This window comes from Nipponia nippon, unplaced genomic scaffold (assembly GCF_047370975.1).
Source record: "Nipponia nippon isolate SJK-2023a ecotype South Korea unplaced genomic scaffold, ASM4737097v1 scaffold_3, whole genome shotgun sequence".
NCBI lineage: Eukaryota > Metazoa > Chordata > Aves > Pelecaniformes > Threskiornithidae > Nipponia > Nipponia nippon.
Window position 1 is genome coordinate 58,904,500 of NW_028262347.1, and position 20,556 is coordinate 58,925,055.

At 46.3% G+C, this 20,556-nt stretch overlaps 1 protein-coding gene across 16 annotated transcripts in view; it reads left to right on the forward strand.

Annotated features, from left to right (window-relative positions):
• RBFOX2 (RNA binding fox-1 homolog 2) overlaps nucleotides 1–20,556 on the forward strand; it is a 170,915-nt gene that overhangs the window by 95,319 nt on the left and 55,040 nt on the right. For all 16 annotated transcript variants that reach the window (XR_015706266.1, XM_087764329.1, XM_087764318.1 and 13 more), the window contains one exon: nucleotides 17,505–17,729. Coding sequence is in view for 15 of the 16 variants with exons in the window: in XM_087764329.1 (XP_087620455.1) it covers nucleotides 17,505–17,729 (225 nt within the window). In the remaining variant the exon portion in view is untranslated. The remainder of the gene's footprint in view (nucleotides 1–17,504; nucleotides 17,730–20,556) is intronic.

Below are 20,556 nucleotides of genomic sequence, written 5' to 3' on the forward strand. Positions count from 1 at the left end.
CTTTTCTTTGTGTGTGTGATGAAGCTGTTCAATGTTGTTACATTTGCTTTGCAAAACCATTCGCTGGTCTGCCTCCACGCTATTGCAGGATGGAGCTCTCTTCTGTCTCGAAGCAGTGGGAAGGGGAGGAAAAGTACTTTTAGGAGTTCCTCTTACATAAGTATGGGTGGGGGGGTGAGGGTGTTGAGGTTTTTTTGGGGGTCACTTTGACTCCATCACACGGTCTAATCTGTGGTAAAGAGAGCGTAGTGTGGTGAGAAACAGGAATGAGGAAGGTGATGACTGGAGACTGTGGTGAGAACTTGGGACAGTTCCCTGCTCCAGGTGTCCTTCACAGGGACATGGGTGAATGAACATACGCTAAGTGTGACTGATGAAGAGGTGTAGTCAAGGAGGGACTGACCCTCTTGGTGGCAGAAAGAATTTAGGTCATCCAAAGCCAGTTGCAAACCTTTATCCTGAGAGAAATTTTCCAAGGGACCCCAGATCTTCAAAGTCCCTTTTGGTGAAAATGCTGCAGGGGGTGTAAGAATGAATTTATCTGGTAACATGGTCTTCAGAAAGGTGGAAAAAAATACTGCCAAGATCTTGATGCTCTGTCAGAAAGCAAGACTTCTAAATGCCTTGTCTTACTCGAGATAAATCTAAATGAATTGGGTTAAATCAGATTAAAGATCCCTGAGCCATGTTTTCCATTAAGTCTGAAACTGTAGCTTTGCACAGCCTGATGGAAAATTTGGCCGTAGACAACATGAAGGTCCTCCTGAAACAAGCCCCACTGCGAGGAGGTAAGAGAGGCAGTGACGTTACTGTCCTTTTCAGCTCAAGTGTGATTTCTCGGGACTTTTTGTTGTTGTTGTTAGTGATACTCTTAATTGGTTTTGACAATGAGCTGCAGGAGTTACTGCAAGTGTGGCACGAAGTCGGGAGAAAGCTGCACCAGAGGCTGCAGACTTGAGCTTCTCCGTTCAGACGCATGCCTGCCCTGCCTCCTGCCTGGGCTCCCAGCCTCCCTGCCTGATGGGTGGCCGGGGTCCTGCCTGGCAGCTCAGCCACGTGGCCAAGAATGCGTCTCCCAGCCAGACCTCTGCTGAAAGCAGAAGTATCCAGAAAGCCAAAGTGGCTTTTTTTAGTGGGTGGGTAGGAAACTCTGAGCTATGTTATGTGTAACCCAGAGAAGAAGAATAGCTAGAGCTGAGTAATAGGAATTTCTTAGTGTTTTGGAGGAGCGTAAAGGAAGATAAATTTCATTCTTCTAGGGGGTTTATAGAGGGCTGTAGTGGCTTTGAAAAGTGTAGTAGGCCTCTAGGTTAGCTCTAGGAGAAAAGAAGCTGGTGACAGGAAAGAACCACATTTGATTGGCACAATTTGAATGCAGAGCTGTGATGAGCCTCCTGGCTACTATTCTGGCAATCCTAGCAGAAGAGTGCTAGCGTGGGACCAGGCCTCCTGCAGCCAATCCAGCTGTGAAGTGGTTTGGGAATTGCCCTCAGCTGTGTCCCTTGCACCTTTCTGCTGGGAGTTACCGTGCCTGTGTGAGCTGCTCCTCTGTGCCTGTGTGAGGTCAGGTGTGTTAGTCCTGCTGTTGCTGAAGTGCATGGAGATGAGCCTGTTAATTAGGTGTGATGTTGGTAGTACCCAGCAGAAGCAGAGCACAAAGCTAGAGGTGGTTCCTCAATCCATTCCCTCTGCGACCAACAAAGATCGACCACAGGTATAGAATGCAGGTGGTCCTTGTACCCTGTGGTGCCAAATTCTGGGATTCTGGAAAGGCTTTACGTCTTGGACATGCCAGGGGAAGCTATAAGAGCAATAGATTGAGTTGTCATAATTTTCATCCTAAATTATTTAAAGGAAGCTTTTCACATCTATCGGTCTTCCTGTGAATCTTCTAGTGCATTTTGAAGGCCTAAGAAAGCAAAAAGGGACTTCAGGTAACAATAAATACATTGGCTGCCGTGGGCTACTACTCATGCTGTCATTGGCTGCTTTTGAACATTAACTCTTCCTAAAAAATTAATAGGACACAAACAATGCTTAGTTTGTGATGAGCTTTACCAGACTGGATGCATGAAGTTGGAAACGATCACCCAGAGCAGAAGAACAGGTTACAGAGCACTGATTTGGTCTTGTGTTCGGCGCCTGGCTAGTCCTGTAAGTTCTCAGCGTTGCCTACCTTTTGCTTCCAGCAGAACAGGGCAGCTCAGATCCCTCCAAACAAGATGAAGTTAAAACCAAGTGCTGAGGGTTTGTGCTGAAGAGCATTTCTCAGGTTTGACAGTGATGAAGTGTGTCTGTGGGCTGTGCTGGCCCATCTGGGGGCTGACTGCAAGGAGCCCATCCAGCAAGCTGGGTCTCCGGCTTCCCAAGCCGAGAGTGTGTTGGGTCGCAGAGGGACATCTGTTTCGAAGGAGCATGTTTGTAGGATGGCACAACTGTCCGTCTGTCTGTTCCATGCAGTGGCTTCAGACTGATGAGAAACTATTCCGGTTCCTTACATCCTCGTTGCTTCGGATCAAAACTTTTACATCTTCAAAGGAACAATTCACTTCTGCTTTCTTCTTGTTTTCAGTTAATTTTGCTCCTTCTAAAGCAGTGAGGATATTATCATCTTGGCTGCTTATACACTTAAGCTGCAGGATCTCCTTCTTCGCTGTCCTCAGATGGTGCTACGCGTTTCACATGTCTCATCTCTTAAAGGAGGCAGTTGCGCCTTTGAAAATTAGAAGAACTGGCAGAGTGCTGAAATCTTGTGGTGTTTTAGGTCAGCTGTCAGTGATAGTAACCTGATCTATGGCAAATCTTTTCCTTCCTTCTCCTCAGGGTGCCTGCTCTGCCCTTTGCATGCCAGTGGGGCTGATATGATCCAAATTAACTTTTTCATCTGTTTGCATTTATTTTCTGAGTCATGAGAGGTCCTCAGGAGCCACGGGATTAAATGTTGTTTTCCTTCCTAACACTTTTTGTATTATAGCAGACATTATCTTTTCATTCTTGCCTGGGATCAGATGCCGGTTTTTTCCATGTTAACGTGCTGCTGGGTATGTGGCCCATCACGGGAATAACACGGAGCTGCACAGTCAGCAGAGAAGCACTCATTATTTTGATGTCTGCTGCAAAATGGTGGCTCCTGCTCTAAATTACTTGGTGAGGTAATTGCTCATCTTCCAGGATATTTTGCTTCCTCTGTGTATGAGGTCTATTAATAGGATAGCAAAGTACAAGGTGGTTTTTGGGCCGGGCTGGGTCTGACTTCGGACTGGATCCTTTAGTTTTAGTGATATATGAACAACAGTTGGGGTGGTGGTTAGGAGCAGAGATGTAAAATCCCAGGACTCACCGCTGGCAAAGCAGCGGGGTTGTTGTCGCTCTCTGAACTACACTGCTGTGATTGCTATTTTATATTTTTAATATAAACAGCATCTTTTTGGTGGTGCGGCTGATGGCCAGCCTTGAAAGAGGGCTGCTGCTGCTCTTCCAGGAGCCTTCCGTCAGAAGGGACAGAGGGCGGCAGAAGGCATTTGATCCACCTATTCAGTAGGCAGCTGCCCTTCCTTGAAACACTATCTGGAGAGAGGTTTTGCTGTTTGACAGCTCAATACTTCACTTTGGAGCCAATTCGTGCCATATAGCAGGGAGATGAGAGAGAATTTCATTAATAGGAAACCGGCCATCCTGAGCAGGCCTTGCAGCACTCGGATGCTGCCTTGATCTCTTCCCTTGACCATGAGGACCATGGATGAAATAGCAGGAGCTCTGGCTTGCAGTAAGAAGCTCACTTGTGATGTGCTGCGGGGCCCTTTCTGTACATAGGAAAGACCCGTCTGTCTAAAAGGTCTAAAAGCGGCGGAAATGGGACTGCAGAGGAATTTAGCAGTTTAATCCAAGATTGTGCATCTGCAGACCTTGCTGAGTTGTTGCATACCCTTGCATGCACCCTGCTGTGCCCAAGCTGTGACAGGGCTGAACCGTTTGGTGCCCAGCTCGTACCTTAAACTGGGCCAGGATCGAGGTACGAGCAGTGTCTTCTCCTTGCGCAGCCCGAGAGGCATCTTTGAGAGCATGTGACACATTGAGATTGCGGTTTAGTTACCATCATCTTTTAAAACATGGGTACCAGGAAAGGCAGAGATGCCTCTCTTTTAATATAATATTAATTACAGCCTTTACCTGGAAAGGAGATGCCCTGGACAGGCTAGCTTGTGCCTGTCACTTAGGATAACCCTTTGGCTTCTGGCTGCTCTTTGTGAGGGTGTCTTTTTGACTTCCCTTCACTCAGAGTAGGCTTAACTGTTTTCTGAAGGCTTCTCCATATGTTGCGTGACCAGCAAATATCTTACGTCTTTTGAATCTAGTGAGAGATGCAGTGGAAGCTGGTATGAAAGTCCCTTTTTGAGCATGGCCATGGGTTTTATGGCCCTATGTATTTGATCCTGAACAAGTGTCTTACGTGATTTTGATTTCCTTCAGAATTTACTGCAAAATTTTAGTCACTCCCTGAAATTGTCTTTTTTTGTTTCAAAAAAAAAAAAAAAGTTCTTTATAGGTGAGAGCATAGCTAAGGTCCTAGTTAAAAACCCAAGCTTGTAGCACTATGAAAGTCAAAATAGCCCTCAGTACATGAACAAACAACATGCAGATGACAGCTGAGTAAATGAATGTGTTTTCTGTTATGTCCTAAACCTGTTTTCTAGCTGATTTGATTCGTGCCAGTGATGGCCAAGTTGTGTACATCTGTTAGCATCCCACAGAGAGCCCAGCAGAGCTGCTAGCAACCAAGAAAAGCCCGAGTAAGTGCACTGCCGAAGTTAAGGAAGGGAGTTGTGGGGAAGAGACAGACTTTCATGCTTTCTCATCGAGCTTTTGGGTTTGGTGGTCTTGCTTTTCTGCTCTTCCAAGGTGCGATATTAAAAGGTTTAAGACCCAAATTATTTTCTCCCTGAGTGCGAGTGCTACACCCCAAAGCCAGAGGGCCCAGAAGAGGTGAAAGCAAAGCATGTGGTAGCTGTGTTCTGCACCGCTCTGGAAAGCAGAGCACCTTTTTACTTTTTCACAGTGTTTTTGCTTGTTTGGAAAGTAACCAGAGCTGTGCTCATGAATATTTGAGGGTCTCAGGTGCCTCTTGGGGGCTGGAGGGCTGAGGGAGGGCAGGCGGTGCGGGAGCCAGAGGGGCAGAACATGGAGCAGCCCCGGCCCTGCGTGGCTGTCTCGTCTCTCTTATTCTAGTAGACTTCTCATCAGGATGAATGTGCTCTGAAATATTTATTGCCCTGTTTAAATATTCATCGCTGCAAAGGCAGCGCAGCCTGATGGCAGCAGCAGAGCCTCAAGGGACAGGGGCTGCAGCAGTCCCTGGCATTTCCTTTCAGTAATATGATAAAAATATATTTAAAAAAAAAATAATCGGGCATTCCCCCACTGCAAGATTGACAGGAGCAGTCAGGCGTACATCTCGGTGTTTCCTCTTCGTGCCAGAGACTTGTGTTTGCTCTCAGGCTCATGTGCTGGGGTGCTGCTCTTGGTTGCCAGATGCTAATGCTTTTTTTCCAGGCCTGTGTCCTGGAGTGAGTGGCTTTGTTTAGCCTGACACTGTGTGCGTGAAAGGGGATGTACAGAAGGGGAGACTGGCTGAAAGGGTTTTAAGTTTTGCGTAGTCTGTTCTCTTTTCTTTCTGTAGGTGTGAGCAGACAAACAGAGCAAAGAGGGGAAAAAAAGGACCTTTAATGGACTTGGCTGTGCAGGGTGGAGGTCTGCTGGGAATTATGGAAGGGTAAATTTCATGGGAACTCATGCAGTAATGTATTAGTGGAGCTGCAGATGCTGACAGGCGTGGCACTGAAATGAGATGCTCTAATATCAGTTTAGCTTTTAAGGTTTATCGATTTAGCTTCAGTAAAATAGAGCAGTTTAAAAGTGGGACTACCCCACATATTACAGCAATATGTAATAGTTTAATGTGAGTATTCGGTATATTGCTGTTGTTAAACCCATGCATGTTTTATGTGACCAAGGCGTTGATGCGATGGTGACAAGGGAGAGCAGCATGCCTCCAGAGATGCTGCTGGGCACGGGGGCTGCAGGAGCTGCATTAGGGACACTCAGCCCGGGAGGAGCCATTGGAAAGGTGGTCAAATGCGCTGCTGACCTCGAGCTTCACCTTTGAGCCATGCAGGTGGCCTGTGTAGTGGAGAAGTCTGTGCTGGTTTGTGGTTGCAGTAGGAATTTGGTAAACATGAGTTAGCTGGAAGGCCTGGGGGAAAGAGGCTTTAAAAGGATTTTATAACAAAGGGGAAATCTTTCCTGAGATACTTGACAAATTCACTGTGTACAAACCACCTTTATACTGGCTTACATGGGGACACTCTAAAAGCTAAGCATAAGCGAAGCAGGTAGTGGCAGTAACATATGCTAAATGTCCATGTAACCTTTTGTTCTGGGATGAAGTGGCTTTCAGGTACGCTTTCAAGTTGCACTTAATGTAGCATAACTATGGGCTGCTGTGAGAAGAATAGTCCCCCTCGTCTCTCTGCCCTGGCCATATGTTCAGCCTCCTCACCGGCCTGGGCATCATGCTTAGGCAGATATAAAGCGAGACAGTTCAGTTTATGACCAAACAGACAACTATTGTTTGGATTAATTTTCTGGCTATGGCCGTGGCGTGACTGGATCTCACAACAGCTGGGGAGGGAAGCAGAGCCAGTGCTTTTGAGGCCACTTGGTAGTTTATCATATTAGCTGGTACATGAAACTGCACCTATACTTCTCAATAGCTTGTTCCTCTCCATAAGGTGAAGTAATTTTGCTTATAAATGTGTCTGCTGCTTAGTTTAATCTGCTTTAATTTATGTGCATTGACTTCCACCAGCTCTTCTTAGCTTTCCAGAATATTGTCCTATAGATCTGGCTTTAGATCGTCTCTTCCGGCTGTGTGTGCATTGTAGGCCATTATGTCTCACTGAGGTAACCTCTCTTTTGAATGACATAATGTTTTCAGCACAAAGGCATGAAGAGATGGAAAAGACTGAGTCCTTCTCACCAGCTGACTTAATGACTGTCATTTATAAATCAGTAAACAAAATAAAAAGGTGTCTTACCAGAGCTGAATTTATCAGACTCAGCCTCTGGCTACTGGTTTTCTTGATGCCTTTGTTCATTAGATTAAATATTATTAGTGCCGACTTTTTTTTTTTTTTTCCTCACCATTAATATACTTTCAGAAAATACTCAGTTGCCACTTAGGTTTGGTTTTTTGTTTTTTTTTTTTGTTTTTTTTTTTTAATTATAAGCAAAATAGATTGGGCTTTTCAAGTTTTTCAGTGTACAGCCATGTGGCTTTTTCCAATCTTGTGGTCATTTTTGTGGCTCTTTCGTGTTCCCTTTTGAGTTTTTTAATTCCCTTCTCAAAATTCGTATGTGAAAGCATGTATCTTATTTTTCATCTGGCTGAGGCCACGTACCAAAATAGCAGTGCTTCCCATGCCCTACTTGTTGGTAATACATCCGAGCAACTGTAGTCACTCTTTGTACCAGGCTGCTGCACTGGTGAGTTGCTTCTCCACGACCCTCTGCTCCTTTCCAGAACCTCTGCTTTCCAGGACACATAGCGGAGGCCTCCTTGAAAATGGAAAACTCCTCTTGGAACAAATGAGTAGCAGGAGATAGGAGAATGCATTGCTGGAACGGAAAGTAACTGTGGGAAGAAATCTGCGTTTTTAAACCGTCAAATTTCTGTTCTCGAGCGTGTGCCAAGCCAGTCACAGATTTCCCATGCCTCACACCCGGAGAGCAGCTTGATATAATATTGTTGCTGTGTTACTGAGTCCTGGCACTCGAGTCACAGATGAGTCCCATTTGCCTCGGCTGGGGCTGTGCGCATCTCATCCCCTCTCTTCTGCACTGAATTCTGACTGTACCCATGATAGGCCAGTGGCACTGAAAATATGACAGGGCTGAGACGTTTAGCTGCTTGCATTAAAAAAAAAGAGCCCCAAGAGGAGCTCTGGTTTTGTGTTTTAAGTATGCTGTCTACGTCTCGTCCCCCACCTTTGCTCCATAGTCACGTCTGAACGCGCGGCTCCTCGCTATGGTTTCTGCCAGCTCTGCAGTTCTTTCCAAGGCATTCAGCGCTCTCCAATTGATTCCAGATGTGCTCTCCCCTTCCCGGCACTTTCTCCCTCCCTCCTCCTCCTCCTCCTGCGCTGCCAAGCAGAGGTAGGGCTGCTTTTCCCTGTGAGGTGCTGGAATTAGTGCAGGAAGGCAGGAGGACTCTCCTGCTGGCCACTGAAATTGGGGGAATTGAAGGGGCCTGTGTAAGTGCTGTATAAGTGAAGCTACCTGACAGGGCTTTGAGATTTGTCCATCCTCCAGGAGCCGAGTCAGCTCCGAGCAGCACCTCCACACAGCTCGGTACCGCCTTCAGCTCATTCCCCTCACAGCAGAGGAGAGGGGGACAAGGAAGCCTCATGCCAAAAGTGATCTTCAAAATCCTTCCTAGAAGAGTGCTGGATATAGAGAGAGATCTGGAAGAGTCTATTACAGATAGCTGCTCACATAGTAAGGGCTTTGAAAATTTCCTGTGACTAAAGTAGATACAAATCTTTCTAAGGGGCTGAATGAGCTTCATGAGGATTTAAACATTCAGGAAGGTCGTTTGAATTCTTGAGGTTGCAGGAATAACTTTCCATGCTCACTGAGATTTGGTGATGTGCTTGTAGATACAGGGTGGTAGTCCATTTGCAGAGCAGGGACGTGGGGTGAAAAATTGCTTTCTCAGTCCAGCTCAGGTACCTGATTGGGGTTGGAGAAGCAGATACCGTTTTTTTCAAAATACGTCGTCACCTGGAGAGCTACCATCTTCCTTGAAACAAAGCCGTCTGAATTGAGCAATCTGATTGTAGAATTAGCTGAGATGACAGTAGCTGTGACACTGCCCCGACAGTCTGGTCAAGAGTTACCACAGGACCAGGTGGTATTTTCTTCCCTGTTACATTTCTATGTTCTGCTGCCCTTCTTTTACTGAGCAGCACCAGGAACCACTGGTTAGCAGGCAGGAGTAAGGCAGAAAACCAACACAGGCAGGTCCTCTCTGCCATCGTGGAGTCATGTACATGAGTGCCCAGGTCCCCTGATGCAACTGTGGGCCACTCCTGAAAGAGCACTTACCACACTCCTTCCCCACCACCGGCCTCCAGTTCCTGCTGCCTCCCTGCGTGAGGATCCGCAATCATGCAACTCTGAGTGTGATCGGTTTGCTAATCTGCTGAAAAGCTAATCGCGGTTAGCTTGGATTAAACATATGTGACACATCTGCAGCACACTGTTTCTTAGCTATGATTCATTTGAATTCTGGTCCAAAAGAAGAAACTTAACCCTCTTCGCCCAACGGTAAAGTAATCTCACTCGTATCGGAGATGCTTCTGCCACTCTGGGTGCCTGCTGGATTGATGTATGGCTAGATTCATAATATTTTGAGACTATTTTCATATTGATTTGTTGAAAGCAAGTCATCTTATGGAAGTCTTTTTTCCCAAGAATGTTTGACTATGAATGTGAAGTGGAAAATATTCACTTGGAATATTGCAGAGGTGGGAAGAACACAGCCGGGGTAGGTGCTAAAGGACCGATCTGGAACAAAAAATTGAGCCTGAGCCTTTCTCTTAGTTGCTGGCTTTGCTGCTGAGGACGTATCCATCCTGGTGACTTTTTCCTTTGTTCCACACCCCCACCCCCTTCTCCCCAATAATTCTTGGAGGTAGTTTCATTCCTAATATGGAATGGAAACAGATGTTGAGACCTCGATGTCGTCTCTTGAAGCACAATTCTTTCTAATCAACCCCAGAGAGCGTGAATTGATTGAAAGCGTTTGGTGGGACGCCTTTGTGCCAGTAACATTAACTATTTTTTTTTGGAAGGGGGAATAATGTAGATTTCAGGAGCAGAAAATCAGTGCTTTTTTAAAATCTGAAAGGTTGTTTCAGGCTGGTAGGTAGATAAGGCTCTAGGCCTTATTAATGTTGCGTAACTCTCAAGCTTTGGCTATATCCAACAGGAAGCCTCTTTGCAGGTTGCCCAGGGGCTTCTTAATTAAGCGCATACGTGTTCAGCACCAAGAGCCTGCGTTTGTGCATTGGGATACAGCAAAAGTTGACCATTACTTATCCCCATGCTGTCATTATTTCCAGTAAGTGCTTCCTGTGTGTAAGAGTAAGATAAGACTATAATTTTCTTTCATCTTTTCCTACAAAAGAGGGGCTTGAACTTCTTCCCCGTAAAGTTCTTAAATGCATTAAAAAAAAAAAAAAAGGCCAGCTGTTTTATTTTACAGAACAGTTTTTGGTGGCCTGGAATGATGGAGTATATATTGGAAGATAACTTGTTCTTCCCTTGCTTTACATATCTAGGAGAAGGAAGAGCAAGATTAGATAATCTAGTGCAAGCTTGCACCAGGAAGTTGAAGAAAACATGCCTTTAAATGGTTAGCTAGGTGCAAGCTTGAGTGCAGGCATCTTTTTTTTTTTTTTTCTTTTTTTTTCTTCTTCTTCCTTCTTCCTTCCCTGGTGGAAGATTAGTTTATTTAGGCTTAAGTTAACCCAATGCAAAAAGTGTTTCCTAAAATTAGTACATCTGATTTAAATTTAAAAAAAGAATGCATACATATAAGCTTTCCTCTGTTTTAAAAAAACTAGCATAAAACTCTGCCAAACTTTTGCAAAACTACCTATAGAGCACTGCTTTTGGGAGGATTCAGGAGGAATTGCTCTTGCGCCCATGGTAGTAGAGTCAAAATCCAGCATCCTTTTCTTTTACCCCAATATGTTATAGATCAAATGAAGATCAAGCTCCAGACGTGCAGATGAAATACGAACCCCCTTAGTACTGTGCTCCTCTTCAAGGTGCTTTTATGATCAACCTACATCAAGAAAAAGTCTTGATTTTATCAGTCTGGGTTGCCAGACAGACAGACATGCCAGTCTTGCTCTCTGGAGTAACAGAAACGCCTTTGTAGTGTGGACTGTGGGTGTCAGGTTAGGGTCACGTACCCCTCTGAATCCAGGAACGGGTTTGTACAAAGATGAAGAATACAAGATGGTTATATCCTTTGTATATCCTTTTTACCTCCAAACTTCCTTTCCGTAGGCATTTTATGTACTCTTCCCATTCAGAAACTAATCCGTAATGAAATGGCCATGATGAAGAAAGCGTTATTACTGTGTTTTGGGGTAAAGAGCTTCTATGATGTTTGTGGGCATCTGCAGGGTTTGCATGGCCATGTCACTGTTTTGGTGTGACTGGGGAGCTGGAAAGCCATGGCTTCATCATCCTATACATCACTTTGGCTTGTGTTTGAGTATCTTCGTGACCCGAAAGAGTAAAAGCACAATTTTTTAAAATCAAGGCATAGGTTCCATGTGCCGTGAGAGCTACCAGTGTAAGTTTGGGTTTATGGCTGGTGTAACGCCCCAGCCCATGATTTTCTGGAAGGGATAATGCTCGAGCTCCTGGTGGGTCTTGGAGCATCCCTCACGCTGCTTTGTATCCATTCCATTTGCGAAGAAATTGCTTGCTGATATGTTTGTTATCAGCAGGCAAATTGTGGGATTGCCCGGGGAGAGGGTTAACGCGTGCCGGAGACTGCAGCTCCCCAGCAGCTTGAGCTCATCCAAGTGCTGGTGCCCATGGCTCTTCCCTCCCCAGCTTCTCCACCCCCTCTCCTTTCTGGCTCCAGTTCTCCTCCAACTCCTTGCCAAGCCGTTTCAGCACTCTTAACTGGGAACAAAACTAACCTGACAATAAAAAGCAAGTTGTTTTTTCTTTTTTTTTCCCCTGGGATATGTGGTGAAACGGCTCAGCGGAGGGCGGACGGAGCGCCATGGCTGGCAGGGGAGAGAAGCCAGGAATGCACAGCTGGAGGTGGACGCCTGGAGCCCCTCTGGAGTGCGAGTCCCACCAGGGCTCCCGGGAGGGGAGGCTGTGTCGGGAGGGGCTGGGAAGGTGAGCCTGCTACAGCAACCTTAATTGGTGTTCAGCTGTGAGAAGGGGCGGAAAAAAAACCCCAGCCCATGTTCTTTATTATTATTATTCTCTTGCTTCTGCAGCAGCAGGATTGTGTGGTAGGCCCTTCCTCTCTTGTCTGCATGCAGCTGAGGAGCAGTGCTTGGCCTCTTCTGCGGGAGCCGTGTGTCACGTTTGCCTCCCCAACAGGAGCCTGTGACCTGGGTCGGAGGAGGGACGGCGCGGTCCCCGCATCCCCCTCGCTCACAAGGATCCCTTTCATGGGAGCGCTGAGGGCGGGCAGCAGCTCCAGGTTGAACGGTCGCGCCAGGCTCTTCAGATCCAAGCTACAAACATTTTTGCTGTTTACGAAAGGGATTAGGTTAGCGCAGAGAGCAAACCGTCGTAGCCTGGAACACACTGGTCTTCACAAACAGGTTAATTGCCTTCCGTTAGCTGCGAGTCAGTTGCTTCAAGGTTTCATAAAATGAGTGCAGCAAAGGCATATCTATTAGAAACCCCATGCTGCTAATAGGCATATAGTCACATCTATCCCAATGATTTGGGGGTTACCAGAGTTGAAAGGCATATTTAAGAGATTATTTGATGTTTACATGCTGTAGCATTTCTCTGAACCTTTTTCTGATGCTTACGACTTGCAGTAAGGTTATGGACAGCACAGACCATTTACCTCATGGCAGTTTGCATGGAAATGTCTATACAGAAATTGTACCAGTTTAGCTTTACTAGGATTATAATTTTTATTTGGTTGGTTACGCTTTAATAGCTATGCATATTATGGCATACCAATACAGAAGGGATCTGGAGCTGCACTGCTATAAGGCATCTTTCATATCCCTATAATTACACCCGTTTCTCTAATGAACAAAACCAGCCCTTCATGAAATAGACTGATCTTTGACAGTTTTATGGAAGTAGGAGGCCTTTGTGTGCATTTCTGGTGTTTGCTCGTGGCGCTCCAGTGCCGTGATCTTGGATCACCACCTGCTGTCTGCTGAAAGAATTCATCCTATGTCGCGTTTGCTGAACCGCGTTGCTCCTCGTTGAGATGTCATCCCCAGCTCCCATCCTCCTGCAAGGTACCACTATGTGCCGTTACATACCATTCCTCCACTTAGCTTGGAGCTACAAAGTTAGTTAATTAAAGCTGCATAAACTCTTAGAAATGTGTCCCCATTAGGGATTTTTCACTGGTTTAGCTAACTTGTTTTTTAAACAAAACGTGAGATGGGTTTGTATTGAGCTGTTCAGGCAAAACCCTGACCTAAGGAAGGAGGTTGGCACCTGCAAGGACATGGCTGGACCTTTGTAGGGCTGAGAATAGGGGCCTGAAAGGGGAGCCTAGAGAGGTATCCTGTATTTCTCTTGTGCCCTGAGGGCTTGGGTGCTGATGAATCAGATGTCAACATTTTGCAAGAGGGTAGCTGCTTTGAATTCCTACCTGATGTGGATGAGTGATTTCTGAGGGAGCAGAGCAGCAGAATGACTAGAAAACATAGGAATTGCTGGTTTGCTTTGAACTATAGGTTACTGTATATTGTATTGAAGTTTTCTCCCTTTTTTTAAGGAGTATGTGTTAATTACACTGAGTTCCAGTTGCACTGAACAACCTTTCCCAGTTTGGTGAGCATGGGATGACCGCTGGCGTGGGCCAGTGCACGGCAGCACAAATGGCACGGCAGAGGGAATCGGTTAACCTGGAACTGCTGAAACTATTCCTGCAGCCGAATGTCCCTCAAGCTCCCCTTCTGGAGACTGCCGGCCACCCTGCATTGTGGCTGAGAGAAGTGTCTGTCTGCTCCTGAACATTAGTTAAGATTTATTTCGTGCCATCACGCAAGCTGAAGATGGCAATAATTTCTGTGGGGAGCTGCAGCCGGACTTTCCTCGTCCTGCAATGGCATCCTTGCTTGTATTTGGGGATGGTGACTGCTCTTGGACATATCCATCTCTCTCTGTTGTTGCATTTGAGTCAATGTTTAAGAGAATTTCATGAGCTAAAACAGGCAGGACTGGCAGTGCAATGAGGTATGTTATCAAGATTGGATAGACAACATACTTCCAGTTGAGTCTGTCCTCCTACATATGTACCTTCACCAGGAAGTTTAGAGGTTTCCCCATGTTCTTTGTACCTCCTGAGAAGTGGGAAAAGCAGTGCCTCTGACTGCAGGATTTTCCCTGGTGGGTTAGAAGTAGGGAAAGGAGTTCAGGTTCTGTGTTTGGCGATAAATGGGATTTTTTTTTTTTTTTTTTTTTGCACTGTGTTAGTTCTTGAAAATATGAAGTGTTGTGCAAATGTTGAAATTTGGTAGAATAACAGAAGAGGTAGAATCTCCTCTGGGTTTGGAGGATATCAGTATGCCATGAAACCTGCAGAGGTCTCATCGGGAGTCCTTTTCTGTAGACATTAGTGAAAACAGAAGAAAAGTAATTCTAAAGCATCAAAGGAAATTAAAATTACAAAAAAATATTCAGACAGGAACCGTATACGTAATCATATCAAGAGAAAAGTAATTTGAGATACAGATACTCCGTGGGCTGATGAAACCTGGACAAGCATAATGGTGATAGATCTACAGATAACCTGAGACATTAAATTAAGGATACATTTGTAATAAAAGATAGGATTTTTGCATGTTAGGGTGATTGGGGGAGGGGGGAAAGGGCAAGTGACAATGGTATTAAAAACATTTCATTCTGCACCAGAAATCCCTTATTTGAAAATCTTAGGAAGGTCAGAGCGAAGTAATAAATAAAGCTACCAGGATATTTTGGCTTGCGGGGTGTGATTAAGCTCAAAATAAATATGTATTATCAAAACACCACAAGCAACAGAAGAGAGAAAGCATTTTTTGTCCTTCAGATATTTGTAGATAATTGAAGAAGGGAGCGAAAATATTTAAAAGGTTGAAATGTGTTTAAACTGGAAGGAACAGTATTAACTGAGGGGTAAAAACTTTGAAAATAAGATTATATAAGGTTCATGGGCTGGCATTTTAAGTAGTCTAAGAGTGAGATTAAACAAAATGCTGGAGTATGTCCTTTGGGGAGCAGCCCTGCACTGTTGAGAGGACGGCAGAATAGGTTTTGTTTATGGCTAATTAGCATTCTCTTCCTCCTATCCAGGGTACTGCTGGCTTGTAAATCTAGGTGGTTCTAAGAAAATTGGAAATAGTTTCTGCTACTGTGTCTTTCTTGGGGTTACCCTACCAGTTTTCAAAATTCTAAAAAAAAAAAAAAAAATCAGTTTCATATTTAGCTCCTATTTTAAACACAAGAAGCGGGCAGACAACGTGGGCTGTATGGAAGCACGCAGACAATTGGATATAATGAAATATTGTAAGCAAAAGAGCTTGAAAAGGAGGCAGTATGCAGACGGAGTGGAGCTGTCATGACAGGGGATAAATACTCCGAGTAGGTGAGCAACAGGGTTGCTGATACCTGGTTGGCAGTGGGATAACCATCATTCAGCCTCTCCTCCCTCCCGGTTGTAAAACTCGCCCTGCAGATCTTGATGATGGTTTAGGTTGAGTCAGAAGCTCCCTCCTTTGAAGCTGAGAACGGCGGAGGAGTGAGCAGAAGTGGAGGAGCTGCTCTCCTTTGGGGGGGGGGAAACCTGGTTCTGCTTTCAGAAAACGTGCTTGGTGCGTGAAAAACCTCCGCAGAGCTGCTGGCGTGCGACGCAGGGCTGCAGTGGCTCGGGGGAGCGCGTGCAAGGAACCGAGTGCTGGCCGCGGCTGGCACGCTTGCCTGAATTTTTCTTTCTCAGATAAGGCTGCGGAGTTTTGTGTTTCTGCAGGCAGCAAGGCTTTGCAGCGGCTGGACTTCAGTTAATGAAACCGTCCGTTGTTCGGCACGGGCCACGGCTGCAGCTCAGCTCCGCTAAGTGGTATTGAATGCCCTTCCCTCTCCTTCTCCCCAGCTGCGGGAGCGCGTGGCCACGTGGCCCCCAGGGGAGGCAGACCAGATAGACTAATGTCAGAGCAAATTTGGGATTCAGCCAGTGTCTGAATGACCCGGTGCTGGCTGGAGGTGCGCCGCATTTATCGTTGTATCCTTCGCCCGGAAGGGAAAGCTGCAGGTAGGCTGATAAAGGGACTGAAAGGTTTGTCTGGCTTCACTGGAGGTCCATCAGCCCCTGTACGCTCTCTGCTGAATGGCTGCTTGGTAATTCCCACTCCGCCTTTCCTATCTGCGGGATAAGGTCTGCTTCTCTCTTACTCCATTGATTTAAGCATGCTGGTGTCAGAATAGGCTCGAGCACCTCCGGGGCTTTGTGGGGGAGGACCCAGGGCTGGAACAGCAGCCAAAATTTAAAATCAGAATTAGTCTGTTGACACGCACATAAATCAAACAGCCCTCCTCTCATAAATCTTTTCCGTGGATTTTTTTCTGCTGTGGTGGTGGAAGCAGTAGGAACGGTGCAGCAGCCTGTGCTTCCCAGGGTTGGGTTTCAATGTCAGGGCTGTTCTCCTTCGCCGCAGGTGGCTGAATGCAGCTCCCTGCTTCCCCCCCAGTGACATCCCTGCAGCGGCTGCAGGGCTGCATGCTTTCATGTTTGCTTTGGGTGGTTTTTCAGGCATGGTGGGGTAGGTTTTTTACTGTCTTTTGGGGGTATATTTTGCACAGTCAGCTGTCTATTTCTGAGTCATATGGTTGGTGTCAGCTACATCTAAGGCAGTGCTAAAAGCTGCTAAAAAGTCCACTGCACTAGTGTAGAGGTCTCTGTGAGATACCCTAAGCTGAGAGAGGAGTGGGTAATTAATGCCTTGTGTGATGGTAGTGATGCTGAGGACTGGGGAGAGAGTGAGTGTGCTCCAGGCTTGTGTTCTCAACTCAGGTCCCACAGCTCTTCGGAGTCTTCTGCACTGTCGGCACAAAGCAAGTGGGGTATTGCAGCGACTGGTACCTGAGCACCCACGCTCTGTACTCAGTGCTGCCAGAGCAAAGGAGGGGGCTGCTGCACAGATCTGTTTTAAAATGAGAACTTCGTTTCTCTCGCTGTAACGCAACAGAGAAGAGTGTGCTCTGAACCACCCAATATGCTTGCTTGTGAGCAGAGCCACAAGGGTCAGGCTGGAGGAGATGGACCCAGATATAGTACTTCTAGGCATATTAACCCTGTTCTTCTGTCTGTTTCCTTCTCCGTTCTAATGTTTCAGTGCCTCTTCCCCCTTCCCAAATAATGCCTTACTGTGCGTAAAGCCTTGTGTGAGATTACAGGGGTATGCAATTTGCAAGCCCCATAATTTGTTCTCCATATGCCACCCAGTTGTGAGAAAGTTGCCCAAAAAAGACTAAGAAAACACTGTCATGGCTCAGAGGAGCAAGGCATGTTCTTTTTGATAGAGAAGATAATAGAAGACTGCAATATTCTGGTGGTGGTGGGTGGGATATGCACATGAGCACATGTGCGTATATCACTTCTCGGGCTGATGTTTTGATCCATCTTCTGTAGTATAAAGCTGTTTTCTCCTTTTCCCTTTCTTTAGGGTAACCAGGAGCCAGCAGCAACTCCTGATGCAATGGTGCAGCCATTCACCACAATCCCATTTCCGCCACCCCCACAGAACGGGATTCCCACAGAGTATGGGGTGCCACACACTCAGGACTATGCAGGCCAGACCAGCGAGCACAATCTGACGCTCTACGGAAGCACGCAGCCGCATGGAGAGCAGAGCACGAACACGGCCAGCACGCAGAACGGATCTCTTGCAGTAAGTGCAGAAGGGTGAAGAGCCAGGAGAGCAGCACAGTGCTTTGGGAAAAAGCAGCCATTGATTAGATTGCTGGCTGTTTCTTAAGGATGCGGCAAATCAGCTGTAGACTTGAAAAGGAGAGAATTACATAAACAGAACGTAGCTTCTGACCTTCCATTACTAGGTTCCTGTCTTTCCCCTTGTGCATGTTTGCCTTGTAAATAGGTGTCTGCAAAGGGCAGTAGTACTTGGGATCACGGTGTTTCTACCATGGTGGCGTTGTCTGAAGACAGTCCTTTACAAAAGTGTAAATTACTTTGTGTTAATTGGCAAACAGTTCCAACGAATGTGATGGAGGCAGATTCTGCAAGGTTGACAGTACGAAGGATTAGGGTGACCACGTGCATTGTAGGTGTAATCCCAGGGTCTTTTTGTTTTCAGGAAGCTAGCAGAGTACAAAATAACTTTTCTTTGACTTTCTGAAGATGGCAGGGAGCTTGAGGGAGCAAAGATAGGAGAGGACCTCTCAGCTACTGAGCCAAACAAAGATTTTCACCTTCTTATATTTTTTTTTTTTTGCTTTCTTCTTCCCATAGCCTGGAACTGGCAATGGGCAACATGCTGGCAGATTATCCCAGGAAAAGCTTTATCCACCCCTTAAGCCACTTGTTAAGACTTAACTTCCTAATAAAGAGCCTTATGGTGAGAGCCTTCGGTGCTCAGGGGCGGATTTAATCTGTTAATACTTTCAGTTTTACTTGTAGTTGGGTGTTTGGCTTGTAGGGATTATTTTTCCCCCTCTCAGTAAGTACTGAGTGAATTCAGTGCCAATGATTGGAAGAACTGATAGTGCCAGCTCGGGCGTGCATGGTTCCCGGCGTGTGCCTCTGCTCCTTCTGTCCTGGGCAGTGGCTGCACAGTTGACACCGCTGGTTATGACTTTGTTGAGGTATTTTTTGGAGTTCATCCTGGGAGCACCACAACTTCAGCATCTTGAAGAAGAAAAAGAGTACAAACCCTGTAAAGCACATTGAAAGCACGCAAAAGGAACTTCAGGTGCCTTACTCAGCAAACACAAATGTAAATGAGAAGAGATCGGGCTGGAAATAAAACTTAGAGTTGGTGCAGTGTGCAGAAATGCAAGTCATCATTTTAGTACCAGATTGTCCGATGTCGTTCCAACCCATAAGCTCTGGGTTGCCCGTCTCCAGCAAACAGTTATCTCGAGCACTGCCAGTTGGATGGGAAAGCTGGAAACGGGGAATAAAACAGGGCAGTGGCTTTCCCCATGTATTTTTGCTGTTCCCATCCTTGCCCAGAGCTTAAGAGTGTTTCTTTTTAATGGAAATGATGTGAGCCTTGACCTTGGATGTAAGCTCTTGCCAACCCTGCTGCTCCGCTTCCATATTAGGAGCCATCTCTGTGGTGCTGCAGGGCCGAGCTCTGTGTTTCATCAACTAATGCCGGCTCCGAGGAGCCCACAGTGCACGGGGAGGCTGGCTAGCCTGCGAGGAGAGACTGGGAGCCCGTCTGTGCGGGAGGGAGCGTTGCTGGGAAACTGCTGGGAGGCAGTGGTGTTGCTGGGAGGCTGTGGAGGGAGCCAGACTGGCAGGGGTTATCTGAGAAGCAGGCTGAATAACACGTAACGCTTGTACTGGCTGTTGGAAACAGGTGGGCACGTCTGGTCTGACCATTTGACGTGGTTAAAGATGTGCGAGCTGAGTGTGCAGAGTCGAGCTTACAGACCGTAGCTAGCTGGGAAAGGGTAGGGGTGCAGACGAGCGCGTTGCTGCTGCTGCTATGGCTGGGACTGATCAAACCCAGAGGATCCCAGATGGTGGCACAAGAAGAAATCCAGGGGGAGGGGGAAGGCGCCTCAGCCAAGGGCCTTTCACATGCCAGACTTTCACATGCACGGGGTCCTGGATCTTCTGAGTCCCTTTATCTTTCTGTCTAGGACTCCTTCTGTATGAAGTTATTTTGATCCTGTGGGCTGCCTTGGGATGTAATTGCTTGTAACTTTTCTCCTTCTCAGTACGCTGATTAATGATGTAGGAACTAGGGGAAGGAAGAAGGCTCAGTAGTTACTCAAGCTAAAGCATGCTATTAAAATACAGCAGAATGGGTTGGTTATTTCACCTTGAACATCTACAGCTGATGTCAAGCATCTTGTCCATGACACATGCTGGTTATTACTTATTTGACATACATGTTCAGTCCACGTGGACTAGACTGCTGTGCTTTAAGGCATCTTTCCCTTTCACCATTTTGTTGTCTTGCTCAAACAACGGTGCTACCTTTAACAGAGCAAAAAGTCATCGCGGGTGATGTATGATCCCTCCCTCCCATTATTGCGACTGACAAGCGCAGCTGCTGTCATGTGTGTGAAGGTGATACCCCAGACGGAACAGCCGCTGGATTTTTTAGCTGCTGACTTGAAGCCTGTGCTCCCATGGGATGATTCAGAAATTCCTTCAGCCAGACAGATAAGGTCTCTCCTTGCTTTTAAGAACAAGGCCTGTGCTTAGTCCAGTTGGCAGGACAGAGCGAGATAGCAAAAGTTGTGCTCAGACAGCGGGGCTTTCCTGCTTTTCAGGCTGGTAGCCTTCAGGATAATTGCAAAAGTAACAGAGAATATGGAGTGGCTTAAAGGTCCCTCATGGAAAGGAGAGTTTCATCTGGTTGGTAAGATGTTAGGCAGCAATGTAATGGGCCCTAACATGCTGGGTGGGACCACCTTTTCATAGAAACATGGCAGATTCTGGCAGGCAAGTCACATTGAATGATTTGAGATTAGCGGTGGTGTCTGAGTTAATAGAGTGGTCTGGAAGCCTGAGGTCAAACA